Here is an 18,432-nt window from a genome sequence, read left to right as displayed (position 1 = left end):
TGTTGCAAAGGGCAAGAGCCCTGACAGAGAAGGGATTTCTTCTGGATCACACCTGCCAAAATTCCTTGACTGATGGGACCTGCAGCACACTGCAGTTCCTCTGCTGGAACTGGTTGGACAAGCCAGTACTAACTGGATGAGACAGTTTCTGGACTATGCCATGTAGAGCTTTAAAGTAATAACCAATACATTGAAACTAAAAATGTTGACAGGAGAAGAATAAGATGCTTATTAATCAATCTTCTTTCTCATTAATTGCTCCCTTTTGTTCAACTCAGGCCGAAACACAATGATATAACATTTGGGGAAAAAGATGCAACCCAAAAGCCCAGCACTAGAAGTCAAGATGGAAAAAATCTCCACAGCTACCATGTATTTCCCTTTGGAGCTCAGGTATGCTGGGACAAAGGACAACCAAACACTGCAAAAGACCAACATGCTGAAGGTGATGAACTTGGCTTCATTGAAACTATCTGGTAACTTCCTGGCAAGAAAAGCTGTAGTGAAGCTGACAAGAGCCAAGAAACCCATATAGCCAAGGACACAATAAAACATGGTTGCAGAGCCTTCATTACACTGCAGGATAATTTCTTCAGTCATTGAGGTCCTATCAACATCTGGGAATGGGGGGTTCATTGACAACCACAGAGTACAAATGCCTGCTTGGATCAGGGAGCAGGAAACAATAATGCAATTAGTTAATTTTTTCCCAACCCATTGTCTCATCCTGGATCCTGGTTTGGTGGCCATAAAAGCCAGAACTACTGTGATGGTTTTTGCCAAAACAGAAGAAACAGCCACTGAGAAAACCATTCCAAAAGTTGTTTGTCTTAGGAGACAGGTAAACTTTCCTGGTTTGCCAATGAATAGCAGCGCTGAAAGGAAGCAGAGCAGGAGGGTGATCAGGAGAGTGTAAGTCAGGTCCCGGTTGTTGGCTACCACAATGGGAGTATCATGGTGCCTTATAAATGCTCCAAGAACAAGAACAGTAGTCAAAGATAAAGACTGTGCAATACACGCTAAACTGATTCCCAATGGTTCTTTGTAGGTTAAGAAACTAATACTTTTGGGAATACAATAACTGTGTTTCTTGTTTGGATAGAAGTTGTCTTCACATCTTGAACATTCATTTTTGTCTGAAAAAGAAAAAAAATATGTGATTTTTTCTCATACATATTCTGTATCCAAGATTGCATAATAATAAAGTTAATTTATAACTATAATTATAATTATATAATCTTTATGTTCAGTAATCTATATAATATTAAGATGATCAAAATAGCCTTTAAATGTAATTGTCACGCTAGTTTTGTCATATTCTCATAAAATAGTGATTCTAATCATTCTGGTTCAGTGTCTGGGGATAAGCCAGATCTTTACCACTTTCTTGAAGGCCTGTAGTATCCTGTGTCTCATATACTGTAGAAAATGATTCCAAAGTTCCATCTGAAATTTTCTTTAACTGCCCCTTGCCTTGACAGATTTTGATCACCAGGGAGAACAGGTCACTTCATTTATTGCCATATCCTTCTTTTAAGTTGCTGTTTCAGAGTCAGGTAGAACAGTTTGTTCTCTTTCAGACTTTCTGCTGTCCTTAAGGACATACATCTACCTCTCCTCTGTGCTGTGACAATGTAGGGATCATAAAATTCATAATGGAAATAGAGAGTGAGTCTAACGAGAGAAGTAGTATGGTAGAATGTCTAACAGACCAGGAGTACAAAAGGAGGAGGGGTGACAGTCCATTTAATAAAAGATTTCAGTTTATACCTAGTTAGGCAAAAGAAAAGTTTCCCCTTGCACATGCGTGTTAGTCGTTCCCAACTCTAGGGGGCAGTGCACATTTCCGTTTCAAAACCAAAGAGCCAGGGCTGTCTGAAGATGTCTCCATGGTCATGTGGCTTGCATGACTAAATGCCAAAGGTGCATGGAATGCTGTTATCTTTCCACCAAAGGTGGTCCCTATTTTTCTATTGCAATTTTACATGCTTTTGAACTGCTAGGTTGGCAGAAGCTGGGACAAATAATGGGAGCTCACTCCAGTACGTAGAGGTAGGATTCGAACTGCTGAACTGCCAAAATTTCTGATGAACAAACTCAGCATCTTAGCCGCTGAGCCACCGCGTCCCTTATACCTAATTACAGTAGTTATAAATTAATATGGAGAATCATGACGTTAGGCTTTCAAGATTTTATTCCTTTAATCTATTAATGATAAAAATCAATCAGAAGTTCAAGTGGTTTTAGTCTTCTGATACTCTTGGCTTCTAAGGGTTTGACAGTATGTGAACAAGAGGGTTTATCGTAACTTTGTTGATAAAAAAGAAGTACCATATTTTTCAGAGTATAAGATGCACCCTTTCCCTCAAAAAAGGGGCATCTTATACACTGAATACAATATTTTTTTTTTGCCGAAACCCCACCCCTTTGCAAAAATGGTTGTGCAGAGCCTTTAGAAGTCTTTCAGAGTGCTCCTGGGCACTGGGGAGGGCAAAAATGAGTGAAAAACGGGCCATTTGTTTTCTTGTTTTTGCCCCCCCTCAGCCTCCAGGAGCACTCTATAAGCCTCCTAAAGGCTAAGCATTCCCTTTTCTTTTTGAAAAAAGGCCTGTTTTTGAAAAAAAGAGGCCTTTTTGGGAGGTCTGCAGAGTGCAATTATTTTTTTAATTTGCCTCTTCAAAATCTTGGTGCGTCTTATACTCCAGTGCATTTTATACTCTGAAAAATACAGTACATAATAAAAAGGTTGAATAATGGAACATTTATAAAAATTTGGATTTAAAGTTTGATTGCTAAGTGTGAGAACAACAATGTATGATTGAAGTGAAGCATTGGTGAAAATGAATGCATGTTTCATGAAAGGTCTAGCATAATCCAAGGGTTATGAGTTATGTGTCTTATGTTTATTTATCTGTTTGAAAAATACAGTATATTAGGATTGTTTGTAGTTTTTTTAGAATACAAATGCGTTGCTTAGTTATTTTATAATTATTTCTAGAGAACATATATTTTAATTAGTTGTATTCTATTGGTTTTATGAGCATTAGATTAATAAGGGTAATAGTGTAGTAAATGGTTTAGAGCACACCATATTTGATTTATTTTATGATTGCTAATATATAACTGCACACTTCTCTTTCTACTGGACTTCAATTATTATTTATATTATATTAATTATGTACCATATTTTCCAGAGCACCAAGGTTTTGAAGAGGCAAATTAAAGGAAAAAGTAGGTAGGTAGGTAGGTAGGTAGGTAGGTAGGTAGGTAGGTAGGTAGGTAGGTAGATAGATAGATAGATAGATAGATAGATAGATAGATAGATAGATAGATAGAGGGAGAGAGGGAGAGAGAGGGAGAGAGACACAGAGAGAAATACAGTAGGTAGGTAGGGAGAGAGAGAGTAGGTAGGTAGGTAGATGTTTCCAGCTGTATTTATCCATGTGCTGGAGAAGGAAATCACTGACAATTTGCAGCACCTAAGACTTTGTTTCTGCTGGCACAGCACTTGATCAATGTAATTCTCATCAATCAGTTAAAGAGCTTTCCAAAAGGAAAAAAAAGTTTTTGCACTCTGCAAACCTCCCAAAAATGGCCTGTTTTTCACGAAAATGGGCCTGTTTTATAAAAAGGCATGAATAGCCTTTGGGGGGGGGGGGGCTTGCAGAGTGCTCCTGCCCCCCCCAAGAGCAAAAATGGCCATTTTTTTGCAAAAACAGGTCCGTTTTTTGTCAATAAATTTGCATGCATAGCCTTATGGAGGCTTACAGAGTGCTGCTGGGGGCTGGGTGGGGGGAGGCAAAAAACGGCCTGTTTTTTGCTCATTTCTGCCCTCCCCAGCCCCCAGGAGCTTTTTGAAAGCCTCCACAAGGGTATGCTGGCCATTTTGGTGAATGGGTGGGGGTTCGGGAAGCAAAAAATTCTGTATTCGATGTATAAGACGCACCCAGATTTTCAGTCTCTTTTTTGAAGAAAAAAGGTGCATCTTATACTCCGAAAAATACGATATATCTATAATTAAAGTCCAGGAGACCAGGGCTGTAGAAGATGTGGAAAAATGATCTAAAATGGGTTCACAATTGCAGTGATGTTTCATAATTTGTAAATGAAAAGCTGGTAACCTAATTTAGTCATGATTATCATCATCCTTAATGATCATTTTTTAATTGAATATTCCTAAGAACTGAAAAAATGAACCCACAGATTTAGAAAATATCTTGTGTGTACTATAGAGGCTCATGCCATGTTCAATTTTATCAAAATGTATTCCTTTCTTTCTTTAGGAAATAAAATCAGGAGATGATGAATATCTCTTACCATTCTCAATTGAAACCCTCCCATCTGGGCATGGCTGACAGTCATAACAGCAAAATGCCTCTCCTTCCTTCACCTTTTTGCTAGAACCAGGATAACAGCTCTCACTGCAAACAGAGATGGGTATTACCTGGAAATTAAAGAGGAAATGTATATGTCTGGAGCAGTGACATGCAGTGAGGGTTACCATTGGTGAGGCAAGACCACAGCAGCGGCGAGAAGCAACATCCCCGCCGCTGTGTCCGATAGGCGTCTCGCGTTTATGGCGGACATAAACACGAGATGCTGTCAGACACAGCGGCAGGGGTATTGCTTCTTGCCGCCGTCGTGCTCCACCGCCTTGCCCCCCCGCCTCCTCCAATGAACAATCCTGCTGCCCCAGCCTGCAGCCAGCCCACCCACCCCCCACCCAACCTGCTCTCTGCCTGGCCAGCCGGCACAAGGACTCACCGCTCTTCTCCTCCTCCTCCTCGTCCTCCCCGTTCGGTGCTGGGCTGGCTGCAGGCCGGGGGAGCAGGATTGTTCATTGGAGGAGGCGGGGGGGGGCAAGGCGGTGGAGTGCGACAGTGGCGAGAAGCATCTCAGATGGACCTGGGACACCCGGAAGGCAAGCCAGCACTTTAAAGGCATGCCGGCACTTTAGAGCTCGGCCGCCATTCAGCGAAACATGTTTCGCTGAATAGCGGCCGAGCTCTAAAATGTCGGCATGCCTTTAAGTGCCAGCTTGCCTTCCGCACCGGCCAGCCCAGAAGGCAAGCTGGCACTTTAAAGGCATGGGCTCGGCCGCCATTCAGCGAAACATGTTTCGCTGAATGGTGGGCGAGCCCTGCCTGCCAGCACTCTAAAGTTAGTTAAGGCAGTCAAGGGAAACCACGAACCGAAAGGAAGTCTTGCTGGGAAGACGCAGCAGTAGGGCTTTAAAGGGCTCCCCCCTCCCCAGCCAGAGAGCCCACCCAGCCCAACAGGCCAGGTGTCTCATGTTTATGGCGGACATAAACGCGAGACACCTTGCCTGTTGGGACACAGCGGCGAGAATGTCCCTGCCGCCTCCACGCTCCGCCGCCTCACCCCCACCTCCTCCGACCCCACCGGACTGCTGTGAAGAAAGAAACACACACACACACACACACACTCCACAATAAAAAATTACATATTTAATTACAATAAATTAGAATCCCCCCCTTCCCTCCGTCTGATCCACATACCTTTTCCAGCTGTGGAAACTCTCTCAACTCTCCTCTTGTCCGCCCAACGTAAGCATGCTCAACGTAAGCGTGCTCATAAGGCATGATTTGCTGCTCGCCGATCAGGAGATGGGAGAATCAGTGCCTCCTTTGCATATGAAAGTTTTTGCTTTTTAACCCCTTCTTAACTTTTAAAAGGTGAAAAATTCCTTATGCAAAGGAGGCCCTGAGTTCTCTGGCCTCCTCCTAGTTAATACTGAGAGCAGACACCAAGCCACTGTGACTTGAAATCTGGTAGCAACTACCCTGGCTTTAATTATTTTAAAAAAATTATTTAAAATTCTTTCCTTTCCCTCAGGAGATTGGTGAGGCCCCGCCTCCCTTGCCTCTAGTGACTGCACGTCCCTGGTCTGGAGGCTTTTTATTCCAATGTCCACATTTGAAATGATGAAATCATGTCATGGGAATCATGGATAAGAGTAATCATTTGGAACACATTTTTACATTGTACAAGCTCAATGATATATACTTATTTCTAGATTAAATAAGTGCAACCGTGAGTTGGGCAAAGACAAAAAACCCTGGATTCCTACCCTATGGCAAAAATGGGCTGGGAATGAAATATTATTGTCTTATTATTACTTATTATTACATAAAGAAATAGGAAAACCAAAAACTTAAACTATTAAATCTTTATTTAACAGATATTCACATATGATAATGAGACCTAGAAGTTGCTTTTCTGAAAGATTTATATAAGAATTTCCTTTTGTGCAATAATATGAATTTGCATATCAAAGTAAAAAAAAGCATGTTTATTCAGAATCAAATACAATAATTAAATCCTACCTGGTTAAACCAGCTGTGCCATGTAATCATGTCATCATTGATGGTTAATATTTTATCTGGAGATGCTGAATGATCGACATTTCCAACTTTCATGTGAAGAAATGAATTATTTGGGAAAGCTATCAAGTTTAGAATATCAAATCCAGTTGCTACAATCCCATTCTGATCAAAGGATACTGGTTCCCCAGCACCATTGTTAAAAGCAACATTTCTCAAAAAATAGTGGAACTAAATTGAAAGGAAAAATGCAAATAAGAGTCTAGGTGGCACAGAGTGCAGTATTGCAGGGTACTTCAGCTGACTGCTAGCTGCAGTTTGGCAGTTCAAATCTCAATGGCTCAAAGTTGACTCATCCTTCCATCCTTCCGAGGTGGGTAAAATGAAGACCAGATTGTTGGGGGCAATAAACTGCCTAGAGAGGGCTATAAAAGCACTATGGAGTGGTATGTAAGTCTAAGTGCTATTGCTATTTGGAAAGACTAAATTATCTTACCAGTCTCCATGTTGATACTTTTCACAATAGATTTAATAGTATTCCTTTCCCCCTTCTCATTACATTGAAATTGAAGACAAATTAGAATTAAGGATATTAATTAAAAGGATCAACAGGAGAGCCGAAATTATTTTTTTGTTCAAAAATGAGACATATCTAAGGATTATGATTAATGTCTCCCTGATTCTCCCCTGATATTTTGCTTAGCAGAAAAAAATGTTTACCATATTAGAGTGATTCTTCTAGATCAGAGAATTATAAAGACACATAGAAAAACAGATTTGGGAGTTGGAAAATAAGCTTTCTAAAATCTGATAGAATTATGAGATATATAAAAGAAGAATAATCCCAAAATAATTCAGTCTAAAATAGTCATATAGTAATCAACACTAAAGATAGAGGAAATAAATAAAGTTCAGCATGATGAAGGAAGCATAATTTTATTTTATTTTTTAATTATAAAACATGGGAAAAATAGTCAAAAGAGAATTTCCGGGTTCCCATCAATCATAGAATTTTTCCTAATGAGGCTCTTACCTTCCAGATGTCTTGAATATGAATCTTCCTTCCTACTCTACCAATCATTGATCTCTCAGTATTTCTAGAGGAGGACAGAGCGTGTAAAGCATGAGCTATTGCATGAACTATATTGTAGATGCTGTAGCTGTGGCCAGTCATCTCCATTTCAAAAAGAGTCCCAGGAAGGCTCTCCAAATTCTCTTTACCATTGCAAATATTCTCCTCTATATCACTCATAGTTGTATCTGGGAATACACAGTCAAAGGCTTCTTGCCAGAACTGTTTAATAAATGTATCTTTATTTGGGCTGAAGGGGTTTTGTTTCTTAGCAAACGATTTGAACTCTGGTAGAGCAGTGGAATGCATGGTAAAGGAAAGGGCACCATCAATTATTTTGAGATCCCAAGAACGTTGAAGAGGGATTAAACTGAACTCCATCTGTGCTGTCATAATCCAAACAATACCTTTTGGTTTACTTTTCACCTCTTCTATATTTGAAATATACTGAAGCCATAACAAATTTCCCATTGCAAAAGATTCTCCATTATACACCACTGCATTCGCCTTACTATCCATGATAACATCATAGATTTTGGCTGCCTGTTGAAGCAAAACATCAATTCTACTGAAATCAGTTAATTTGGGGAATCGGCAAATGAAAGGAACACAAACCCCATTTTTGGAAAAAAGAGAAATCATTGTTTCTATAAATTTTTCTCCCTGGTCATTGTCCATGATAAAAATCCCAATCCATGTCCAGTTAAAATGCAGCAGCAGAGAGACAATCCCGTTATACTGAAGTTCTTCTGGAGGAACCATCTGATAAAAGGAAAGGCCTGGGGTTTTATCATTCATTATTGGAGCAGAGCCATAAATGAACTAGAGAGAAACAGGACAAGGAGATAAGAGCAGCACTTACAGATCATTTCCAATATCATTTTCAAAACAATCAACATATAGTATATTGAATTAATAATCCTCATACCAACCCTTTCAAAGAACTTTGCCTGTTTCATTGAGATGAAAATTCCCTGAATTTCTATTCCTGGAAATTGTAGGTGTGGAAGGCATAACTGCATGGAAGGTGTTGGAAGTCTGTTGATTGCCATTCAGTGATGCTCCAGATCTGGAGGAATTACTGATCTGAATATATCTAAAACCAAGTAGTAGATTTGTAGGTGATGGATAATTGCTGTTCCACATTTTCAAAATGGCAAAAGAAGATATACTGTCATAATACTCGTTTATACACATGCACAGGTATTTCTGGTAGTTTTTTCTACATGCAGATGGACAAAGGGATTTGTATATTGATATGCATTTTTTAAAAGTATAAATTTCTATAACTGACGATGAATCAAAGCAATTCAAGTTAGAGAAGGGTTTTTAAAATATATTTTGCTATATAAGAATAAAAAAAATCATAAGGAAATGTCTAGCCACAACCAATAAGAGTACAGTAACTACAATCCACAGGGGGGAAAAAAGCTCTGTCATACATTGTAAACATTTAAGAAACCATCAAATATTTACTAAAACCTTCGGGCATCTCTGTAGCACACAAAATAACAGTATATTTTCAAGGCCTCCTAGGCATTCCCAAAGTTTCTTTAGCTGAGAAGACAAAGCATCTTTTCACAGCATGTAATGTAAGGACTAGCCTATTAATGTATGTAATAAAGATTTTATCTGATTGATTTGACTTGACCATGTTTGACAAAGTATAATGTTTATAGAACGTATTCATGATTGTCAGCTGGCAGTCAAAAGACATGAAATTCTTTTAATTTCACAACAGAGATAGGAAAGTAGTATACATTTTATATTATGCCAAGTGTAAGAAAGCAAGAAAGCTTCTAGAAGAAATTATTGATAAATAAATATGAAAAACAAATTCTACTTATATATCATTCAAAAACAAAAATGGAAAGTTAAAGACAGAAAATCAGCTTTAAGAATCTTTTCTTCTTTTGTTCCTATTAATCAACATCCAGATAAGCAATAAAGATGAGCAAGAACAATCTATACCAAAAACTGATATGTCAAACTGCTATATATAAATATCCACTAACTCTCCCTTCATATCAATACATTGATTGTTGTCTCTGCAAGTTAATGTATGTGCATGCTTGAATTACTGAAATGAGGATGTTGGCTCTTGCTGCACATAGGAACAGGCATCATTCAGAAATTAGAGGAAAATGGTTTTTCAAAAGTGTTTTTAAACCTCTTTGGTCCAAGAACCACATTTGAAAGAATGAGAGTATATCATAGGATTTTTCAAATTTAAGAATAAGAATAATAGTTTAGAAAACGCTTTCACATTGTAACATCTTAGCTAAATATAATAGATTGTAGATTAAACAATGAAATCATCAGTTGAGAAAATACAAAAAAGTCTGAACTGAATCATGGCAGATCAGTTATCCTCCCTTAATTGTCACATAATGGATATTTCGGATTGGGAATCATATCCACCAACAAAAACTTTGACCTTTTTTGGATATTTTGTAGTTAATTGGAGACAATAATTATTTATTAGTATGGAATTAAATTTTACAGATGATGAAAACATTGATAGTTTTCCAAAATATTTGTCTTTAACCATATTAATTTCAAAAGTATTATTGAACATGACAAAAATATTTCTATATGCAGAGCTTGATTCATCTTGTTTGAAAGAAATTTCTCTTTAAATTATCACTGAAAACATTGCATGTTATATTAATCACTTGAATGTTGGTCCCTATGGTAACAATAGATCTTAATTTATTAGATATTAATTTATGAGATTTATTTTGATTGAATCTTATTGAAACTTAAAGCCTTAACACTAAACCCAGGCTAAAAAGATTGTTATACTGTTTGTGAAATATAGGGCATCAAAATAAATAAGTCAACTGTTTATGGTATGGTTCACCCACTTTGCTAAGAAAATGAATCACAAAAAATTGCATATCATTGTAGTCTAAATATCCATGAGGTTATTTAGAAAAAGAAAAGCCAACCTTTTTTCAATAATTAGAAATAAATGAAATAATTGAACAATGTAAGCCCAAACCTAGAACAAAAACAAATCTGGTTTTAAGTCAAATTTTCCAACTCCTGAACTATTTACTTGAAAATACTTAATGCTGCAAAACAAAATTACATTGTGAAAGTAGATCACTATAAGCAGCATGACATTTGCATGCAAGGTTGTCCAGCCTACCTGTGGAATCTTATACATATCCAAGAGAGTTGCCACATAGAGAGAGATTTCAGCATCCAGTCCTCCAATAACAGCTGTGACTTTATTATGGATGTTACATAGGTAGTTGGGGACCAGTCTCTCAGTTGCTGCTAGAAGTAACATGGTGGCCTGATAGGTCATTTGAGCATTGTCATAGCTATCATAAATATAGAAGCCCAGGGTGAGATTGGGTAAGATTTGCGGGTTTTCATTGATCTCCTTTATTGCATAAGCCAAAGCCAGGATGTGTTGGTAATTCTTTGGAATGCCACTACAATTAGAGTAGTATTGCACATCAGAAGGATATTGTGTCCTTATATTTTCATCAGTATTTATACTATAGCAGCCAAAGCCCATCAAGTAATTTTGTCTTTCTGATATAGTATATTAACAGCAATCAGGATATAGAATTAATATATGTACAAGTGTACATTGAAAAAGGAGACAACATTTATTGACTTCAGATAATTTATTCAGATAATTCTGCAGAAAAAATATGCAAATGATTTCAGACAAAAACACAGGGAATGTCTGGAATCCGCATATATAATGTCACTTTGTAAAAAAAAATAATACATCAAGTCCTCTTGCAGACACTTTTGTATTGTTGGCTGAAGATCTTGTAGTGTGTTTGAAGGAGTTATTTAGTACAAGACTAATTGATGTACATATTTTAAGAGGATTATATAGAAAAATGCAAAAGAGCCTCAAATCATCCTCTCACAAGCTGTCTGTCCCACAATATTGCCCAGAAGGTGTACCAATGGCTGAGGATTATATGTGTGGAATCTCACCTATTTTGAGGTATTCATTTTTGGAAGTTTGCTTTAAACATCTGATTATATTCCATACTCTATTTTGTCTGGTTGAGGAAAGAATGCTGTTCTGAGGATCTCCTTAACTTCAACTAAATCAATTAATTATTATTTTGTGATAGCAATGCTATAGTCTATTGTTTCAGCAAATACAAATGTAGTAAAATAGAAACAAATAACAATAACTTTCCTTACATAAACTGTCCAGGCAATACTGATGAGGGACGATCTTTAAAGGTTATGTCTTCAGAGACTGGACCAACTTGAGATGAAATTCCACCTACCATAAGGTCTCCTGGATAATGGTACTTGTGATATGGACTAGATGGATGAAAGATGCTGCACCTATAGGTCAGGCACACCACATGGGCACTCAACACTAGCATTAAGATAAATAAAATTTCCATCCCCATTACAAGGGCAAAGCTCAAAAAATCCCTCTTATTCCAAGAACAAAGCCATTAACATTTCTGCAACTTACACATCTTGACATCTTAAGTCTGAATCTCGATCTATCTAGGATCAAACCTGGGAGTCCAGAAGCCAGCCTTGTTTCTCTTGATCTCTAAATAGTATGGCTATTTTAAGAGAAAGAAAGAGAAGCAAAAGTTTACATTAGTCTTTTTTTGTTGATGTTGGGCACTGAATTTCCATGGGATTTTGATAGATAGTAATTTAGATGCACAAACAAGAAGGTAATTTTTAAGTCAGGCTTCAGTTCCTTTGGGAAGACCTGAAGAAATCATGCTTTTTTAGAGTTCAATTATTGTTTTCACTTGAATTCTTAAAAGAACTAGGACATTTAGCAAGGATGAATGATGAGGAATTTTTATTATTATTTTTATATATAATTTTATTTTTTATTACATAGACAACATCACATAACAATAGAAAAAAAAACAATGGGAAAAGGAGAGGAAAAAAAAGGGGGAAGAAAAAAAACACCCCATCATCACATACAATATGTCATTTGATCACAGGTGCATCCCTACTACGTTTATACATCCTGTATCTCTCTGTTGTATATTTAATAAACACCACAATAACCTAGGGTTTAAAAAAAGGGGGGGGGGAGGGGGAAGACAAAGAAGACAAAAAGACAAAAAAAAACCATCATCACATGCAGCATGTCGTTTGGTTACAGTTGTTTTAACCTCTGCGTCTTCAAATAATATTTACCGTCTCAGATATTTCATCTAATATAACTAAAGGCCTTATTTTCATTCTACAATATATATTTAGTTAACATTAGCATTATTTTCCCCCAGAGAGTATACTTCTATTTATTGTTAACCTTGCATTTCATACCTTCAAAAGAGATCTTATTCCTTCATTGTTCAACAAAGCATCGCTGCCTATATATACCAGTTTTCATTTGTTCCCCTATTAGAATTGCTTTATCAGCAGCGACATATCATTATAATAAGTTCTTAACCTTATACATTATATCCCCAGACCTTATATTAATACTTCATTGTGTCATTATTAGATTATTTCACAGCATAATTATATCATCATTTACTTTTTTCAATTAAGGCATAAGTATATCATTTTTCATTTCCAAAGTTTTTTTTTTTTCCCCTAGCCACCGATAAAACAAATCCCAAAATTGTTCATCCTCTTGCTCTCTAATTTCAAATGTCAATTTACTCATTTCAGCACAGTCCATTATTTTTCGGATAACTTATTCCTGTTTTGGTATTGTTTCGTTTTTCCAGTTTTTTGCAAAAACTGTTCTGGCTGCTGTTAGCACATTTACAATCAGATATTTTAAGTCTTTGTTATAGGTTTCTGGTATGATCCCCAATAAAAAGACCTCTGGTTTAAAGTCTATTTGTTTGTGTGTCATTTTCTCCAACCACATGTGGATTTTAGTCCAGTATCTTTTAGCTTCAGTGCAAGTCCACCACATGTGGTAGTATGAGCCAGGTATCTGGTGACATTTCCAACATTTTTCTGATTTATTCTTGAACATTCTTGCGATTCTGGTCGGGGGTAGGTGCCACCTGTAAATCATTTTATACAAGTTTTCTCTATATGCAGTAGACATTGTCATTTTGTAATTTTGAGACCACAATTTCTGCCAATTCTCTAAATCAATCCCATACCTAAAGTTTTTTCCCCAAGCTATCATAGTTTCTTTAACTTGTTCTTCATGCAATTTAAACTCCAATAAATATCCATATAGTTTTTTAATTACTTTTTCATCAGTACCTGTTAGAATTTTGTCTAACTCAGTCATTTTATTATAAAGACCTTTAGTTTTTCTATCTTCATTATATCTAGATTGTATCTGTACATATGAATACCAGTTCATTTCCATCCCTTCTTGTTTCAACTCTTGACTAGATTTGAGCTCACCCTCTGTATTCAATAATTCTGTGTATCTAACTGTTTGTTCCTTTTTATATATTATCGGATATGAAAATGCTTCAATTGTTGATATCCAGACTGGAATTTTTAAATAATGTAGTCTTTTAACCTTTCCCCAATTTAACAACCACGCCTCCCTTATATAATGTCTTCTAAAGTAACCATGTGATTTAGTACCCTTATACCATAGGAAAGCATGCCATCCCAACAGCAAATCGTGACCTTCTACATTCAATAATCTAGAGTTTTTTAATAATATCCATTCCTTAATCCACATCAAGTTTGTTGCCTGATAGTATAGCTCCCAATCAGGTAACCCAAATCCTCCTCTCGATCTAAAATCTTGTAGTAATTTAAGTTTTATTCTAGCTTTTTTCCCTTGCCAAATAAATTTCAAAACTATTTTATTTAAATCTTGAAAAAAATCCTTACCCAATCTGATTGGGATTGTCTGAAACAGATATAGAATTCTAGGTAGAATGTTCATTTTAATTGTAGAGATTCTTCCCATCATTGATAAATGCAAATTTTCTCATTTCTCCAAGTCAATTGCTATTTGTCATTTTAATCTGGTATAGTTATCCTCTTTAAGAGTGCTACATCTAGGTGATAAATATATCCCCAAATATTTAACCTTACTTGTGTTTTGAATCTGCAACATTTCTGAAAACTCTTCCTTTTGTGTTGCTGGGATATTCTTTGTCATGATCTTTGTTTTATCTTTGTTTATTTTCAAGCCTGCTACTTCTCCATATTCCTCTATTCTTTCCAGCAATTTGGATGCTGTTTCTAATGGATCTTCAAGAATAAAAACTAAGTCGTCTGTGAATGCTTGCAATTTATACTCTTCTCTCTTAATTTTCATTCCTCTTATTTCTTCTTCTTCTCTGATCTTTCTGTTTAAGACCTCTAGTGTTAGGACAAAGAGTAGTGGTGATAGTGGGCAGCCTTGTCTTGTGCCTCTCTTTATTTCAATTGGATCTCTTAGTTCTCCATTTACCATTATCTTTGCTGCTTGTTTCTGGTATATCATTCGTATAGTTTGAGTGAATTTCTTGCCAAAATTCATCTGCTCCAGTTGCAAAAACATAAATTGCCAATTCACATTGTCAAAGGCCTTCTGCGCATCAAGGAACATCAGTGCCAATTGTTTTTCAGGATGGGCCTCATAGTATTCCAAGGTATTCAAAATCATTCTCATATTGTCTTTAATTTGTCTTTTAGGTAAAAAGCCATTTTGATCTGAGTGGATGAAGCCATTTAAATATTTTTTAAGTCTCTCAGCTAGTATAGATGCAAATAGCTTGTAGTCTGAATTTAATAAAGAGATTGGTCTATAATTCTTGATTTGTGTTAAATCAGTCTCTTCCTTGGGTAGTAGTGTGATATACGCTTCTGACCATGACTTCGGTATTTTGCTCTCAGACATCACTTCATTCATGACTTGTAGGAGTGGGAGGGTCAATATTTCTTCAAATGTTCTGTAGAATTTCACAGGTAGTCTATCTGATCCTGGAGCTTACCCATTGTTTTGTTTTTTAAGTACCTCTGTTAGCTCCATCATTGTTATTTTACTTTCTAACATTATTCTAGTTTCGTCTGGTACCTGGGGGAGATTGGCATCTTGTAGGTACTTTTTAACTCGTCCCTCCTCCGTTCATAGAGTTTAGCATAATAGTCTTGTATAATATATTTTTTTTCAGTATTTCCATACTGAATTTCTCCTTGTTTATCTATTAGTTGAAGTATTTTCTTTGTTACTCTCTCCTTTTTCATCTTATATGCCAACCACCTGCCTGGCTTGTTCGCATTTTCAAAATAATTCTGTTTGGCACCTCTAATTTTTTGTGCCAGTTCTTCCTTTTCTAATAGGTCCATTTTGTGTTTAATTATGTCCATTTTTATTTTGACATCTTTTTTTTGTGGTGCTCTCTGTAGTTCTCTTTCAAGTATTTTATAGTCATTGTCTAGAGCTTTATGCATTTGTCTTTTCTTTGAGTTTCTCTTCCTTGTGTAGTCTATTGTCAAACCTCTGATAACAGCCTTCATTGTATCCCAGAGATTCTGCAACGACATATCTTCTTTCCTATTTTCTTTAAGGAAAAGGACTAGCTCTTTTTCCATTTTTTGTACAAACTCTTTTTCTTTCAATATAGTGTTATTTAGTGTCCATCTAGGTCTTGCCCTTTGGCCTTTCCATTTAATTAAAATTGGATTGTGGTCCGCCCAGGTACTTGCTTCAATCTCAATTTCTTTTATGTTGGAGCTCAACTCCGCTGAGACCCATATCATATCTATTCTAGAGAATGAAGAATGTCTGTTTGAGTAGAAAGTATATTGTTCTTTTTTAGCATTTCTTTCTCTTCATATATCTTTTAGATTTACTTCATCTGTCATCCTAAAAAAGGATTTCGGCAGAGGCTTCCTATTTAATTTTTTTGTTTTATGTGTTTTATAGTCCATATTTTGATTCACAATGCCATTAAAATCTCCCATCATACAAATATCAGCATAGTCTAGTTCCAAAACTTTTTTGTGTAATTTTTTGTAAAATTCATCTTGTTTTTCATTGGGGGCGTAGATTCCAATTAGGAGTGTCTTTTTGGTATCCATAATTTCCACCATCAAAATTCTTCCCTCTTCCTCTGCATAGACTACTTTTGCTGGGATGTTGCCTTTAATATAAAAGACCACTCCTCTTTTCTTGCAGTTTGCCAATGATGAAAACATTTTCCCAAGCTTTGGTTGAGTTAATAAATGTTCTTTTGGATATGTACTTCTTGCAGACAAATTATGTCAAGTTGTAATTTCTCTAATTTATGGAATATTTTCTTCCTTTTAATTGCCGAATTAAGTCCATTAATGTTAATTGTAATCATTTTTCTTTCTTCCATGTTTATACTTTATATACAGGATTTATCGTTCTAGTAGATCTGGGTTCTCGTTTTTTTTTTTACGGCTTCCATTCCCTGTCGCCCCTTCTTTCTCACTTCCACCTACTGCTCCTTCTATTTTTTCGGTCACGGTTGCAGGTGGTTCCAGTATTTGTACCGCTGAATCGTCCTTCCCAGCTTTCTCAGCCATTTCTCTAAAGTATTCTTCGTAGAAAGCTTCTGCCTTCTCAATTGTATTTATCCTATGTCCTTGCCAAGTACAAAGTAAACCTTCTAGTATGAGCCATCTGTAGTTAACACCTTTTTTTATCAATACTTTAGTCAGAAATTGATATTCTCTTCTCCTCTCTCTCACCTCTCTCAGAATTTGTTTGAGAACTACAATCTCCTTACCTTTATATTCTAATTTTCTATCTCTCAATTTCTGTAAAATTTGTGATTTAATTGTTTTCTTAGTAAATCTTACATGCACTTCCCTTGGGAGAGCATTTCTCATTGCATATCTTGTGTATACTCTAAAATTCTTGTCAATAATTTCTATTATTTTGTCCTGGGACATCCCCAGAACATCTATCAAAATATTTGAAATTATCTGAACTAAGTCCTCTCCTTTTTCTTCTTCTATGTTTTGAAATCTTAAGAAAAATTCAGACCTATCCATCTCCCATCTTAATATTCCACTGCTCTCTCTTTCTACATCACTTAGTCTGATCTCTAGCTTCTCGGTTTTCTTCTCTCCTTCTTGAATTTTATTTTCAATTTTTTGAATTCTGTCTTTGTATTTCAGCATCCAGTTGTGCATACTTTCAACTTTCCCTTCCATATTATCAACTTTTTGCACTATGCTTTGATTTTGTTGTTCCATTACCTCCATTTTTTTTACAAGGGTGTCTAACTTGCTATCTTTTCTGTCAATTCCTGCTTGCATTTTCTGCATCATTTGCATAAGTGTTTCAAAGTTTGCTTCCTTCTCTTTTTCATGCTGGGACATCGTCTGTGTTGTCCTCTGGCCTCCCGCAGGTGAGGAGGCAGAGGTTGATGTAGAGCCAAAAGCAGCTGCTTTTCTACTCATAGCCAATTAGTATTAGAGAGTGGGGGGTTATAAGTATAGTGGATGAAATACGTAAAGTACACAGAGGAAAGGGGGGGAGATGAGACAAGGGAGAAAGAGAAAAAAGAAAAGGGAGAAGGGAGAGAAAGGGAAAGGAAGAGAAAGGAACTTTTCCAACTATTTTGTTCAAAATTTAAATTAGATCATCTGTTGATGTCCCAATTTCTTCAGAGAAGAAATAAATGCAGTAAGAATACAAAAGAATATATATATGAGAACCCCCCCCCCCTCCAAAAAGGGAAGGAGAGGTGCTTCAGCTACAAGTGGGAAAAAGAAAAAGCAGAAAAAATGTAAATAGTCAAGGGGTAAAAAAGAATGATCCAAAGGTCATTGTGAAAGAATAATCAAAACAGAAAAAAAGTGTAAAAGATCAAAAAGTCAATGGGGATGATCAAAAAAGAAAAAATCAATGTCGATGTCTCCACAGCAGATGGTGTGAAAATGGTGTTGAGAGATGAAAGAATGCCAACAAGGTGAAACAAATGATTTTTTTCTGACTCTTTCCCCCCCCTAAGATAAAAGTCTTTCCAAGGTCACTCTCAGCTCTGCTGTTTTGTCTAGCAACATTTAGAGTGTTCTCTTCATTCTCTTTCCAACAAGAAAAAAAGATTTAAAACTCACACCAAACGACATGCTTATATCCCCTCT

The 18,432-nt window shown here is 36.4% G+C and overlaps 1 protein-coding gene across 1 annotated transcript; it reads right to left on the bottom strand.

Moving 5' to 3' along the window:
* Positions 1–231: 231 nt before the first annotated feature.
* LOC116521580 (vomeronasal type-2 receptor 26-like) lies at positions 232–11,792 on the bottom strand. Its single transcript, XM_032236238.1, has 6 exons — positions 11,602–11,792; positions 10,571–10,862; positions 7,378–8,238; positions 6,348–6,575; positions 4,318–4,444; positions 232–1,136 (listed from the first exon to the last, which is right to left on the bottom strand). The coding sequence occupies exons 1-6, from the start codon at positions 11,790–11,792 to the stop codon at positions 232–234; spliced, it is 2,604 nt and encodes an 867-aa protein (XP_032092129.1).
* Between the last annotated feature and the right edge of the window lie 6,640 nt (positions 11,793–18,432).

The sequence above is a fragment of the Thamnophis elegans genome, chromosome Z (genome assembly GCF_009769535.1).
Source record: "Thamnophis elegans isolate rThaEle1 chromosome Z, rThaEle1.pri, whole genome shotgun sequence".
Classification (NCBI taxonomy): domain Eukaryota; kingdom Metazoa; phylum Chordata; class Lepidosauria; order Squamata; family Colubridae; genus Thamnophis; species Thamnophis elegans.
Note: the sequence above shows the minus strand (reverse complement) of the source record. Positions and strands in the feature narration are given on the sequence as shown.